Source organism: Panthera onca, chromosome A3, assembly GCF_046562875.1.
Source record: "Panthera onca isolate mPanOnc1 chromosome A3, mPanOnc1 haplotype 2, whole genome shotgun sequence".
Lineage (NCBI taxonomy): Eukaryota > Metazoa > Chordata > Mammalia > Carnivora > Felidae > Panthera > Panthera onca.
In genome coordinates, this window is record NC_138341.1 from 115,094,443 (window position 1) to 115,109,108 (window position 14,666).

Here is a 14,666-nt window from a genome sequence, read left to right on the forward strand (position 1 = left end):
CACATGGAATGAAACTGTATTTCTGAGTAATTCAGAGTTAACTGTGATGAGCAGAGTTTCTTGCTGGAAAGGTCCTTAGAAAGTCCTCTTGCCCAGGCCTCTGATCATCAAGGGGGACGCTGTGTCCCAGAGAGGGGAAGTGACTTGCCCCGGGTTATATGTGAGCTTGGATAGAACTGGGATTAGAATCACTGTCCAGGGCTTTTTCCTGATGCTGTAGGGATCCTGAAAAGATTGGTGCTTCTGAGGACTTTGGATCTCTCTGTTTTTACATCTGCTTTCGATGGAATTTTCTGGCTCCCCCCTTGCTCTGTCTTTGGCTGTCATATTAACAATGTTCTTGGGGCGCCTGACTGGCTCAGTAGAGCATGCAACTCTTGATCTCTGGGTTGTGAGCTTGAGCCCCATGTTAGGTCTAGAGATTACTTTAAAAAATATATCTGTAAAAACAATGTTCTTGACCTCAGCAATCCTTCCCTTATGTGGCTACTTCTCACATACAGTGGCCTAAGAAACTAGATAGCCACCCTTGTTATAGTTGTAATTAAAGGCCAGAGTAACACTAGACTCCAAATGAGAGCCTCTCCCATGAACAAAATTCTGCATTTGTTGCAGTGCTTGGACTTGGATCATATATTTGGGTACTTGAAGCCCTTTTTTACTTCCTTGGGGTACTTAGCCATGTTCTAGAACAGGGTTTGGCAAGATGCCTCCTATGGGCCTGCCACCTATTTTAGTAAATAAAGTTTTATTGGAACACAGTTGTGCCCATTAAGTTACATACTGTCTATTTGGCTGCTTTTGTGGTATACAGCAGGTTTGTGACAGAGTTTGTATGGCCCACAAATTCTGAGATACTTGCTCTTTGGTCCTTTATGGAAAAAGTCTGCTGATCTCTGCTCTAGAAATTTGGGGTTGCAGGAAAAGTAGCCTTTAAATAAGTGAAGTATTGGGGCACCTGGGTGGCTCAGTCAGTTAAGCGTCTGACTTTGGCTCAGGTCATGATCTCACGGTTTGTGAGTTCAAGCCCCACATCAGGCTCTGTGCTGACAGCTCAGAGCCTGGAGCCTACTTTGGATTCTGTGTCTTCCTCTCTCTCTGCCCCTCCCCAACTCATGCTCTGTCTCTCTCTCAAAAATAAATAAAATATTAAAAAAAATTTCTATGTTCTCCAAGATGCCCAGCAGAGAGCACGTCTCAGTGAACCACTATGCATACTTTGAAATATGTGTGTGTTTATTATATTGATTATTTATAAGATTGATAGTATATAGAAAATAATTCTATATGTTTGCCTTTCTTTTGGAGCCCGGTGGAGGCTCATAAGTGGATTTGAGTAGATGGGGAGGAACTGTCAAGTGGCACAGCTATATTTTATGATTTGTGATTTTATCTCCCCCTGTGCGGTGTTAGAGTTGCCCTTGAGCTTGAAGAAGAGCTTACTGGCCCAGGAGTTAAAGTTCTGTAGTCTCATTTGACATGTTTATTACTAGCTTACATGAGAGATCATGAATGTGGCATCTAACTTTGCTAAGCCTTATTTCCTTAGGGTGTTGGGAGTAGATGATGTCTAAGAATACTTCCATCCTCTTGATTCTGTGCTTCTCTGTTTTAAAAGGGGGAGGAAGACAATAAAGACAAAAAAGTAATTCTTCACAGGGAGTAATTATAGTGGGTATAGAGGGTAGCGCTAGGAAGCAGATTGTGTGCAGTGGGGTTTCTCTTCCTGCCTCATAGGCCCTCTTCACACAGACTGAATGTCTAATATTACGTCTGTCCATCTCGTTTGAAGGGACATCGATAAAGTTGATGAGTTAATGCAGGACATTGCTGACCAGCAAGAACTTGCAGAGGAGATTTCAACAGCTATTTCAAAACCTGTAGGATTTGGAGAAGAGTTTGATGAGGTGAGTGGTTTCATGCAGTTCTCACAAGTTCCACAAATGACACCAAAGCCACCTTTTGATGTGCTGTTGAAGGCTCTCCAGTAGGGTGTATGTGGTTTGGAAATCACCAGTTCTCATCCCTCCAGAGACTTGGACATAAACAGGGCATGGTATTAACTCTCCCTAATTCTGGATTTTTAGAGATGCTTTCACTCTTTGGTGTAGAAGTTTAGGTTGAGTAGAGGAACCTTCATAGGGACTCCTCAGCAGGCTTCAGGTCAGTAATTGGTTTCAGTAAATAATTATCTTACACCTTTCATGGTGGACCCTAGGCTCAGAGCTGTGGCAACTGAGGTGACCATTCCCTGGTACAGGATTTGCCCTCAGGCAACTCTGATTTGAGGTAAAGATGAAGCCAAGGAAGGAGCATTTATATCTGACCCCTGAGGGATCCATCTGGAACTCGGCCACCCGCTGGTTTCTGCTGTAGCAATTGGGATCTTGGGTCTCTTAGCTTTCTAAAATCCAATAACAGACCCTGTTGAAGGTATTTCGTTCTGTGTTAGATTTGAGGCCACTGAAGGTGAGGTCCTCTCCACTGGACCTCTTCATGCTGATTCCCGCGGTGTAGCTGACAGTACAGCCTGTGGCTTTCACCTGTGGCTCCCAGCACCAGGGTTTTCATGTTGTCAGACTAAAATTTGATGGACTAGTCAAGTCAATTTCAATTCAGCAAGTATTCCTGAACATTCATGGAGTGTGCCCAGTTCTGAGATAAAGAAATAGGAATGAAAATACATGATCCCTTCTCTGAATCGCTTCTCGGCCTTTTGGCTAAGATCAAGTGTATAATCCCTTCTCTCAAAATGCTGACAGCTAGTGCAGGACCCTGGATATAGACTCCATAACTGCTTGCTGGTGTGTTAGCTTCACCAGTAGAACCATGTTTAGGGTTTGAATCGCAGAGTGTGGACCTGGAGTTCATCTCTCTTCTGACCTTCTTCGAAGGGGTGTGTGTCCCCTGAGCCATCAGGAAAGAGGTACTGCTGCAGGGGCTAGGATTCCCAGGGACATCTCTCTCACTCTTGTGTTTCCTTTTACCAGGATGAGCTCATGGCAGAATTAGAAGAACTAGAACAGGAGGAGCTAGACAAGAATTTGCTGGAAATCAGTGGACCCGAAACAGTCCCTCTACCAAATGTTCCCTCTATAGCCTTACCATCAAAACCCAGTGAGTACTTCTTACCCAGTCATGACATATCCCTGATGCCATGTGGTGGTGTCAGTTTGGGACCTGAGTTTGCCCAGGATTGAGAACCACATAAAATCTGTTCTGACGGCCATAGAGACGACGTCACCTGTGTTTTCCTAGTTTTTCTCTAGAACAGTGTTTTTTAACCTCGGCATTATTAACACAGTCAGGTAATTCTTTGGGTTGGAGGAAGGGGGTTGTTTTATGCACTATGGATGTTTATGCAGCACCCCTGGGCTCTGTCCTCTCCAAGGTGTGACAACCAGAAATGTCTCCATACTGCCATATGTCCCCTGCAGAGTATGTGGGGGGTCACCCCCAGTTGAGAATTATTATTCCAGAATGATTTTTCCTATGTCACCAAACAAGACAAAGCTCTAGGCACTGGGAGAAGATGTGAGAGTTTAATTCCAGGATAGCTCTTACTCCGTCTAATAGCCTGTTCTGTGCACACCTATAAAAACTTAGGGCCTCCGAGGCAGCCACTGTGGGAAGGAAACTTCTTTGGCTTTTTTTAGAGACCTGGTTCTATAAAACCTTCGTTTCCTTCTGCCTGCTCCTTCTTCCCCCTCCCTCCTCCATTTTTCACCCTTGGTAGAAATATTCCACACCAGACTTCTAGAAAAGATATAGCAGTTTGATTTGTCATGGAGGGAGAACCCAGGGAGCAGTGTAACCAGGCTGTTGTCCTCTTACCCTCCCACATACAGAGAAGAAATGGTCCCTCAAGTTGAGTCAGCAGCCTGTGGTGGGTTCAGGCAAAGGGGGTCCACATCCACACACTGTTTAAGGGGCACTGGTGGGTGTGGAGAGGTGGTTCAAGCCACTTAATGTGGAGGGGGAGTGCTGGCAAGGATTAGATCTCCTCTGGGGTTCTTCCTTGAATGCTCTGGATGGAAGCCTCACCTGAAGTCTGACAGACTCTCAGTGTAGAATCCTTCTTGTTTTGCCTGGCTTCAGTGCTGGTGGAGGGGAGGTGCTGGGAACTGGTATGCCTGTTATCAGGAGTTTTATGCTGCAGCTTTCAGGCACAGAGAAACAGTCTGCTGATAGCTTGGCCACGAGGCTGGGTGTGAGGGCAGGGCTGTTTTATAGACATGATGTGGCACAGCCCTGGCACCCAGCCAGAATGTGTTGAGAGCACTGTAACCAGCTTCTAAGTAGCCCTTTCTCTCTTTACACAGCCAAGAAGAAGGAAGAAGAAGAGGACGACATGAAGGAATTGGAGAACTGGGCTGGATCCATTTAACTGGTCCAATGTGGGCTGGGCCCAGACAGACTCTGGTGGCCTGTGCAGCGGGCAGGCATGTGCGTGTGTGGGGCAGGCAGGACATGGTGCAGGCAGGTTCCATCGCTCCTGAATCTCCCTCCAAAGCAGTAGGGCCACATCACTGCTCACTCTCTGCATAGCATGGTCTGCACCCAGCGGGATGGGGAGGGGGGTGGGGGGCGGGGGGTGGGTGGGAGGTGCCTGCTGTTTATAATGTTGAATTTCTGTAAAATAAACTGTATTTGCAAATCCAACATTGAGCTTCTGGACTACGCTAACTCCACTGCTGAACCTCAATGGAAAGGGTCGACCGTGTGCAGTTGAAATGATCTGAAAATGTAGCCTCTGTCCTTTTAAGTCAGTTGACTCGTCGCACATCTCTGTGAGACTTGTATGGTACTGGCAGAAGAGTCGTTTTTTAAAGCCATAGGCTTTTCCTTGTCCTTAGCTGTAATAATGCATCTGATTTGGGTTCCTTGAGAGCTGTATTTCTGTCCATCACCTGTATACTGGCCCCTGTGTTTACCACTCTGCCCACCCCTCACTCGTACTCCCCTGGTTTTTTGGAGTTTGTGACACTGATTTGAAATGAATGGTGTTCTTGAGAGCAAGTGAGATTGTAGAGTTAAATTCCAGCTATATACATTTTTCTAACATAGCTCTAAGGTCCTTGTTGCTGTTTGTGATAACTGATAGATAACTCATTGGAAACATGTGCATACATTTATATTCAGATGAAATTATGGTTTGCACTGTCTATTAAATATCTCAATTAATTTTCATACTTTGCTGTTGTGTTCAATCAATCTGTCATTTGCTTTGGGAGTTGACTCTTTCAAGGCTGGCACGGTATCCAGTGGAGCCTGTGGAAGCATATACAAGACTTGAGCATGACGTGCATCAACAATCGGAACCAAAGAACAGAGTACGTCTTACTGGAAATGCATTTACGTTCTGGATGCCATGGATCCGTGGCCTTCATCTTGCTCAGGGATCGTCTGGGCACAGCTCAGGAGTGAATGGTTCTCGTGTAGTTCCATGGTCTTTCCTAGTTCTTCTCTGTTAGTGTCCATGAGCAATGCCAGCAGGACAGCAGAGCCTCCACCTTTTGGAAACCATGGTCTTCCCACTGACTAGTCCTACCTGGTGCATTGGTTTATTGAACCAATCTGATACATTGGTGCACTGAAGAAAATGGCCTTTCCCATGGAGAGAAAGTGTAGGGCAGTGACTGAGAATCTAGGACACAAGTGGTAGTCTCAGGTTTGCAGTGACTCACCATGTGACCCTGGCCTGGCCTCTTCCATTCTCTCTACCTTTCTTTAGTCTTATATCCCCTAGAGAATCTGACAAACACTGTGGACCTTCTCCTTCAGAAAAGTGGACCTGGGGCGTCTGGGTGCCTCAGTCGGTAAAGCATCTGACTCTTGATCTTGGCTCAGGTCGTGATCTCACAGCTCATGAGTTTGAACCCCACATCGGGCTTCATGCTGACAGTGCAGAGCCTGCTTGGGATTCTCTTTCTCCCTCTTCCTCTGCCCCTCCCCCTCTCACTCTCTCTGTCTCTTTCTCAAAAATAAATAAACTTAAAAAAAATTGGACCTATGCATATTTGTTCTTAATTCTGAATGCCAATTGGCAGAATTTGAGAGGATCCCTTCTCTAATGCCCATCCCTAAACCTCTTAAGATTAAAATCAACCTGAGTTCACAAACACTGCCATTGCTCACTGGGTACGGTGGGGCAAGTTGCCCACTTACCCTGGATCTCATTTTCCCATCTGTGAAACAAGGGGCCGGGACTAGATCATCAGAGGCCCTATTTGTGAAGTTGCTGATGCCCTGTGCCTGCCTCCTCATTTCTCATCTTCCCTGGCTGCCACACTTAGGATTGAGACTTGACCACAGTGGCTTGAAAATTCATGACTTGTATGGAGGGTGGGTCTGGCTATTCTCAGAAGTTCTTTCTTTCCACTTCAAGAAGAATCTAGTGGCAACACTTGCTGCCAGCTTCCACCTTCTCACCCTGCAGTTGGTGTAGCTCCTGGATGTCCTTTGGTGTGGGAAATCCAGAGTGGATATTCTTAAGCTTCTCATTAGTTGCCTCAGGGGCTTCTGACCCCAGGTCTGGATGAGGGGAACTCACAGACCCAACAACTGTCCAGCTCTGGCAGGCCTGAACCCAGGTCCAGGACAGTGTTTGGAGCTCCTCTGAGAAAGAGCTGCTTATTCCTGTTAGATGTGGGCTGTGGCAGGCCTGTGGGGTAGTGTTCAGTCATGCTCAGTCTCTCCTGCTCTCAGGAGGGTCTCAGTCCTACTGTGTCAGGATTCATTGGCTACAAGCTAACAGATGACTCAGATGACTGGTGTAAACCTTAAAGTCATCTACTTACCATTCAAAACTTACTCAACAAATACTTACTGAGCACCTACTGTGTGCCAGGCACTGTTCAAGGCAGGGAGAGTGCATGCAACAGACAAAGTCGCTGCCCTCAAGAGAGCTAGATTCTAGTAGTCTCAGGACAAGAAGTCTTGGGTTGGTGGAGGGTTGGATGGAAGGGCACTGGCGGAGTCTGGGTTGGAGGCAGTGCCTCAACCACGTCCTCAAGAACCAGGATCGTTGTATCCTTCTGCTCTGCCACCCTCCATACATTAGCTTTTCCTTATTGGGCTTGCTACCTCTTGATCCTTAGATGGCCTTTCATCACACACTCAGGATCTAGAAGGAGGATCAGCACTAGCCAGATTTTCTTTTGCGTCTGCCCATGTTAACAGGAGGCAAACCTTTCCCAGATGACTCCACACAAACTGTCCTATCTCCTGAGCCACAACTGTTGCATGGTCATTTCTTGTCGTAAAGGAGTCTGGGAAAGTGTATAAAAGGAATCTGGGACTGGACAAAAGGGTCCAATCCGGATCCTCCCGTTGGGCTGGGGGTGGAGCCTCCTTCTGTGAGCCCATTATTCTCTGTTAGGAAGAAAGGAGGGATGGTTGCTGAATTAGGTGGCACCAAGTATCTACCACACAGGCAGACACCAAAAGGCAGATGTGAGATTAGCACCATCAATTTCTTCTAAAAAGCAAATCAGATCATGATGTATTCCTTTCAAACCCTTCAGTCTACCTCTACTCTCTCCTCTTCTGTGTATTGGAATTACCCAGAGAGCTTGTGAAAAATTCAAGTGTATTGGGCCCCATCCCTGATCTGGGTAGGGATCCAAGAATTTACATTTTAACAAACTCCTTGGGTGATTCTGATGTAGGGTGGACGGGATCAAGACATCAGAATGGTTCACATGAACTTTCTGTGACCTGGCCCCCATTTTCACCTCTCCCCATGACTTCCCCATATTGTTATGCAGGATTTTGTCTCCTAGAATATGTGCTCTCTGCTTCCCAGCCTTTACATGGGCTCTGGTCCCTTGGCCTTCCTTTCTGGGCACAGCTTTCCTCGTTCCCGCAGGCATTTGCTGCTTCATCCTCTGCTTCCCACTTCCTCCTCTTGTTAGGATTCCCCACTCTCTTACCAGACAGTGAGGTCATCACACTTCCTGGCCCCTAGATCTGCTTGGCACAGATCGGGCCTCAAGGATGTTTGCGTGAAAGCATGTATGGTCAGAGGGGAATGTGCTATTGACTGGGTGTGCCAGGAGGAGGTGGAAATTGGGCGTGGGCTTGAAGAAGGAGTAAATTTTTTAAATTTACTTTAAGAGAGAGAGAGAGTGCCTGCACACATGGGTGAGGAGCAGAGAGGGGGAGAGAGACTCCCAAGTGGGCTCTGTGCTGTCAGCTGTCAGTACAGAGCCCAACACAGGGCTTGATCCCACAATCCCGCAAACCGTGGGATTCAGTGACCTGAGCTGAATCAGGACGCTTAACTGACTGAGCCACCCAGGTGTCCCAGGAGTGGATTTTTTATGTGTGCCTGTGATGGATGGGGCATTCTAGACCAAGGGAACCTTATGGGGGGAAACAAGAAGGCAGTGAAGTGAGGGCTGGCTCAGGAGGATTTGACTGGAGGAAGGGCTTGCTTGAGAAGAGGTAGAACTGGAGGGATAGGTTGGGGCTAGACTGAGATATTGAGCATGAGATTGAGGGATCTACACAGTCCTCAAAAATCAGGCAGGGGGACGCCTGGGTGGCTCAGTTGGTTAAGTGTCCTGACTCTTAGCTCAGGCCTCAAGCTCTGTGCTGACAGCGCGGAGACTGCTTGGGATTCTCATTTTCTCCCTCTCTCTCTGTCCCTGCCCTGCTTGTGTGCATGCTCATGCAGACTCTCTCTCTCTCTCTCTCTCTCTCTCTCTCTCTCTCTCTCTCAATAAATAAACTTAGAAATGAGGCAGGGGAAGGAGGGAGGAAGTAGGGCAGATAGGAAGGAGGGGAGGAGAAAGAAAAAAAAAATGAGTTGCTCAGGCAATAGTTTCGGGACAAGAGGAGCAGTAGAGAAGAAGCTTTTTAGGCTGCCTTCCATTTCCCTCATTGAAGTGAGGGTGGCAATTTTAAAGTTTATTTGTTTACTTTTGAGAGAGAGAGAGAGAGAGAGAGAGAGAGAGAGAGAGAAAGTGTGCACGAGTGGAGGAGGGACAGAGAGAATCCTGACTTGGGGCTCTAACTCACTTATGATGAACGAGTCAAAATCAAGAGTCAGGTGCTTAACCAACTGAGTCATCCAGGCTCCCCGAGTGTGGCAATTTCAGAAACAGCAGTTACCACGGGTACAGTCCTGTGTCTTCCAAGCGCAGACTAGCCAGTGGGCTGGTGTGTGGGCAGCAGCAGGCCAAGACGTAGATGCCAAGGGCACAGGGCTCTGGGGTCTGGCATATAAGGTTCAGATCCTGCCTCTGTAGCACAAGGATTCTGTGGGCCTAGGGAGGTGACTTCATTGCCTTAGCCTGTTTCCTCATCTGTAATGTGCAGGTAATAACACACCTGTCTGTTTTGGTCTTTCAGTGCTGCCATAACAAATGACCACAAACCAGCTGCCTTAAAACAATAGAAATCTATTCTCTCACAGTTTAAGAGGTCTGAAGCCCATGGCTTTCTTCTGTATGTTTCTGTGTATCCTTTTCTATCTCTTATAGGACACTCATCATTGTTAGGTCCCCCCTAATTCAATATGATCTCATCTTGATCCTTACTTGAATTACATCTGCACAGACCCTATTTCCAAATAAGTTCCCATTGTAATACTCTGGTTTCTCTTCAGATCGTATAAATCTTTTGTCTTTTACAAATAAGTTCCCTGCACTGCAGAAGAAACAATCAACAAAACTAAAAGGCAGCTGACAGAAAAGATATTTGCAAATGACATATCGGATAAAGGGCTAGTACCCAAAATCTATAAAGAACTCACCAAACTCCACACCCAAAAAAACAAATAATCCAGTGAAGAAATGGGCAGAAGACATGAATGGACACTTTTCCAAAGAAGACATCCAGATGACCAACAGACACATGAAACGATGCTCATCCTCAGGGAAATACAAATCAAAACCACACTCAGATACCACCTCACGCCAGTCAGAGTGGCTAAAATGAACAAATCAGGAAACGATAGATGCTGGCAGGATGTGGAGAAACGGGAACCCTCTTGCACTGTTGGTGGTATTGCAAACTGGTGCAGCTGCTCTGGAAAACAGTGTGAAGGTTCCTCAAAAAATTAAAAATAGAACTACCCTACGACCCAGCAATGGCACTACTAGGAATTTACACAAGGGATACAGGACTGCTGATGCGTAGGGGCACATGTACCCCAATGTTTAAAAAACATTGTTTTAAATGTTTATTTATTTTTGAGAGAGAGACAGAATGAGAATGGGTTGGAGCGGAGAGAGGGGGAGACACAGAATCTGAAGCAGGCTCCAGGTTCTGAGCTGTCAGCACAGAGCCCGATGCGGGGCTCGAACTCACCAGCCGCGAGATCATGACCTGAGCCAAAGTCGGACCCTCAACCGACTGAGCCACCCAGGCACCCCAAACATGTACCCCAATGTTTATAGCAAGGCTTTCAACAGTAGCCAAATTATGTCCACCAACTGATGAATGGATAAAGAAGATGTGGTTTATATACACAATGGAATATAACTTGGCAATGAAAAAGAATGAAATCCTGCCATTTGCAGCAACGTCAGAAGACCATGGGGGAAAGGAAGGGGGAAAAATAGTTACAAACAGAGAGGGAGGGAGGCAAACCATGAGAGACTCTTAAATACAGAGAACAAACTGAGGGTTGATGGGGGAAGGGGGAGAGGAGAAAGTGGGTGATGGGCATTGAGGAGGGCAGTTGTTGGGATGAGCACTGGGTGTTGTATGGAAGCCAATTTGACAGTAAATGATATTTTAAAAAAAGAAATGAAAAGTGTATCAAATGGCCTGAAAGCAGCAGTAATTCAATACAAAAAATAAAAAGTAAACAAAACAAAACGAATAAGGTCCCATGGTGAGGTTCCAGGTGGACATGAATTTTAGGGGACACTTCAACCCACTAGGTTGCCTCATAACTGCTGTGAGGTCATGACCTGTAAAGCACACAGCAAGGTTTAGAGAGCTCTGTGAGATAGAGGTGGGAAGCACAGGTGTTAGGAGCCAGTCCCACTTACTAGATGTGAAAACTGAGGCTGTAGGGAAACTTTGGGTCCCACTGCTAATCAATGACGGAAAGAAGCAGATTAATTTTCTGTTCTGTGAAGGCCATTCCACAACTGTATTTGGGCATCTTTGTGCCAGTTCATGGTTTGGTGGGAAAATCAGGCCATCATCCTCTTCAACATCATTGCCACCACAGGCTGGGTAATCAATGTAGTGAAACCCATTGAGAAGAGGGTACCCGCCCCAGAAGGGCTTGTGAGAGGAAGCACTGCCTTAGCCAAGATTGAGGGGCGTTGAGGACTCAGCAAGGGAAATGGTGTGAAAGACAGGGAGTTAGGATAGTTTTCAAAGGCATGTTCAAAGTCCTGGAGGCCACCCTGGTCTTCCATGTGGGTCTGAGCTGGTCAAGAACAAAATCAGTAGACCTTCAGTTAAGTATTTATGAAATGAATTATAGGTGGGGAAACAAAGGCACTAGGTACTTCAAATCCCATAGCAAATACTGTAGAACTAAGACATGGACTCAACTCCCTTGTCTCCCTACCCAGGTCTCTTCCTGTCTGCCCTGGGTACCCTGTCCTGGAGAAGCAGCTTCCTTCCTTCCTGCTAGGCTGTGTCCTGGCCTTGCTCAGACAACAGAGGAGTCAGGTAGAGCTGGGATAGAAGCCCAGAGCTTTGGGTTTCACAGCCAAGGTTCTGCACCAATCCCAGGCTAGGCTTCCATGAGCCTCTGGCTAAATTTGCACAGGGCAACTCTGGGCTGGAGAAGAGGGGAAAGGTCTCCCCTTTCAGAGCAGAAATGTGTTCTCTTGCTCAGTGATGTTACTTGCCTGGACTTGTTCGTTTTCAGTAAGAACAACAGCCTTAAAAGAATGGCAAATATTAAGGAGGTATTTACGAAGAACAAGGGTTTAATGTGTTTCATCTTATTTTATCCACCCAAGAACAGTTTCAGGACAGGGCCAAATATTGCCCTATTTTACAGCTAATAAAACCTAAGCTCATTGGGATGAAGTGACTTGCCCAAGGCCACAGAACTGGGGAGCAGTAGAGCCACAAGAATCCAAACCCCCCTATTCCCAGGCCCTGCAGCCCTTCCTTCCCTGCCACAGTGGTGTGGGAGCGGGGAGTTCACAGAATCTCCTCCCTGTCTCCCTCAGAAGGTGCCAACTCTGAATGTGACCAAATGGTTGGGTCCAAAGAGGAGGCCAACTCTCTCAGGAATCTTCCTCTGAGAGCAAAAGGGCCACAGGCAACAGGATCTAGAATCATCCAGTGTGACCAGGAATGGAGTGGTGGTGTCAGAACCACGCAGTGGAGTCAGGCTCCTAGCTCCTTCCTAGAGCCTTTCGCAGGTGGGACCCCTCAGGGGCTGGCTTGCCCTCCCACCCTGAGACCCTACCCATTTTCCTCCAGAGCATCTCACCGGTAATTACTACCTCTTTCCTTCTCTCCATCCTCAGCTTGGTCGGCTATGCGGGGGACACTTGGTTCCCTCACAGAAGGTGTGGACAAAGATACCATGGTACGTAATGATGGCAGTTCTACCTGTCTATTGTTACATGACAAACCACTCTGAAACTTAGTTGTGAAAAGCAACTATTTCATTATGTTCACAGATTCTGTGGTCAGAAATTTGGAAAGGGCCCAGTGGAAACCACTTGTCTCTGTTCCTCAATAACTGGGGCCTCAGCTGCAAAGACCTGAAGGCTGGCGATTACTTCAACGGCTGGAATCATCTGGAGACCTCTTCAGTTCTTATATGTGGTGGTTGATGCTGGTTATTGGCCGGGACCTCCTCTGGGACTGTCAGCAGGAGCACAGGCCCTCTCCATGTGGCTTGGGCTTCCTCACAGTATGGGAGCCTCGATGTAGTCCAAGCTCAGGGCTCTAAAAGGGATTGCCCCAACCAGCTTCTGGGAAGATGCATTACTTTTAGGGTCTTGCCTTAGAGGGCATGCAGAGGCACTTCGCTGCATTTTACCGGTTATAAGTTGCAGACCCACCCAGGTTCAAGGGGAGGGGAATAGACTCGACCTCTTGATGAGAGCATGGCTAGTTCTAAAAGACCCTGGAGGACAGGAGGTATCATTGGGCCTATTTTTGGAAGACATAATCTGTCATGATAGCCAACAGAGAGTGTTTACATGGGCCATGGGCCAGAAATTGAATTAACTCATCTGGTCTCCAAACTCCATCCAGAGAATTCTTTTGAGTACATGTTACATCTATTGTCTATCTATCTCTCTATCAATCTTTCTCTATAGATATACATATATGTACATATATTTTCCTTCTCTCGATATATGTAATATAAATATGTGTATTTATATAGTATATATGTGTACCTCTATACTAATATATTGTATACATAATACATACAGAACCCCTTGAGGTTTGATTTTATTTTTTAAGTTTATTTATTTTGAGAGAGATAGAGAGAAAGGGAGCGAGGGAGGGGCAGAGAGAAAATCCCAAGCAGGGGTTCTGTGCTGTCAGCACACAGTCCCATGCAGGGCTCCATCCCACTAACTGTGAGATCATGACCTGAGCAGAGGAGAGCAAGAGTTGGAGGCTCAACCATTTGAGCTACCCAGGTGCCCCAACACCTTAAGGTTTTAAAAGGCTAAGATAAGGGGTGCCTGGGTGGCTCAATTGGTTGAGCGTCTGACTTTGGCTCAGGTCACATTTTGTAAGTTCGAGTCCCACATGCGACAGTTCACTGCTGTTAGTGCAGAGCCCATCTCAGATCCTCTGTCCCCCTCTCTCTCTGCCTCTCCCCTGCTTGTGTGCACGCTCTCTCTCTCAAAAATAAACATTAAAAAAATAATAATTAGGGGCACCTGGGTGGCTCAGTCGGTTAAATGTCCGACTTCAGCTCAGGTCATGATCTCCTGGTTCGTGAGTTTGGGCCCCGCATCTGGCTCTGTGCTGACAGCTCAGAGCTTAAAGCCTGCTTCAGATTCTGCGTCTCCCTCTCTCTGCTCTTCCCTCGCTCATGCTCTGTCTCTGAAAAATGAATAAATGTTAAAAACATTTTTTAAATAATAATTAAAAAATAAAAGCCTGGGATAAATCAGATAATCAGAAATGTCAGTGTTTTCTTCCTGTATTTCAAGGAAGTTAAAGGATTTAACTTTGAAATCTGTCCCTTCTCCTTCCTGTCCATTACCACCACCTGGTCCAGGACACCTAAATCTCAACTGAGCAACTTTTGCAGTGAACTCCGTGATCTCTCTGCCACTCACCTTGCCTCCCCAGGTCCCGATCCTTCCTGGTATCTGGAGCCAGAGTAATCTTTCTAAAGAGCTGTCACTCCTGTTATAAAAGCTCCGTGACTTCTACTGCCCTCTGGACAGAATCACAGCTTCCACTCTCAAGCCCTGATCTGGCAGGTCCCTGCCTGATTTTCCAGCCTGCTTGAAGACCTGTTCTTGTCCTGAGGTTGACAGAACGTCTGCATCAGAATTTCCCAAGGATTGATTCAACATGCAGATTCCTGCCTGGATCAGAATTGCTTGCAGGGTGGGGCCCCGGAACTTGCATTTTAAACATGCTTCCACATGTTTCTCTTTCTCATTAAAGTCTGCAAATCCCACCTAGCCTTTGAGATAATCTCTTCTAGTGCAACACCTTCAAACCCATTCTGCAGATGAGGAAACTGAAGCCTA

General features: G+C 46.6%; 1 protein-coding gene across 2 annotated transcripts in view; it reads left to right on the forward strand.

The window, feature by feature from the left end:
* Positions 1-5,190, forward strand: part of CHMP4B (charged multivesicular body protein 4B) — a 52,978-nt gene extending 47,788 nt beyond the window's left edge. For both annotated transcript variants that reach the window (XM_060615950.3, XM_060615959.3), the window contains exons 3-5: positions 1,793-1,907; positions 2,991-3,117; positions 4,323-5,190. In XM_060615950.3, the coding sequence (XP_060471933.1) occupies positions 1,793-1,907; positions 2,991-3,117; positions 4,323-4,387 (307 nt within the window). In that variant the 3' untranslated portion in view covers positions 4,388-5,190. The remainder of the gene's footprint in view (positions 1-1,792; positions 1,908-2,990; positions 3,118-4,322) is intronic.
* The last annotated feature ends 9,476 nt before the right edge of the window (positions 5,191-14,666 follow it).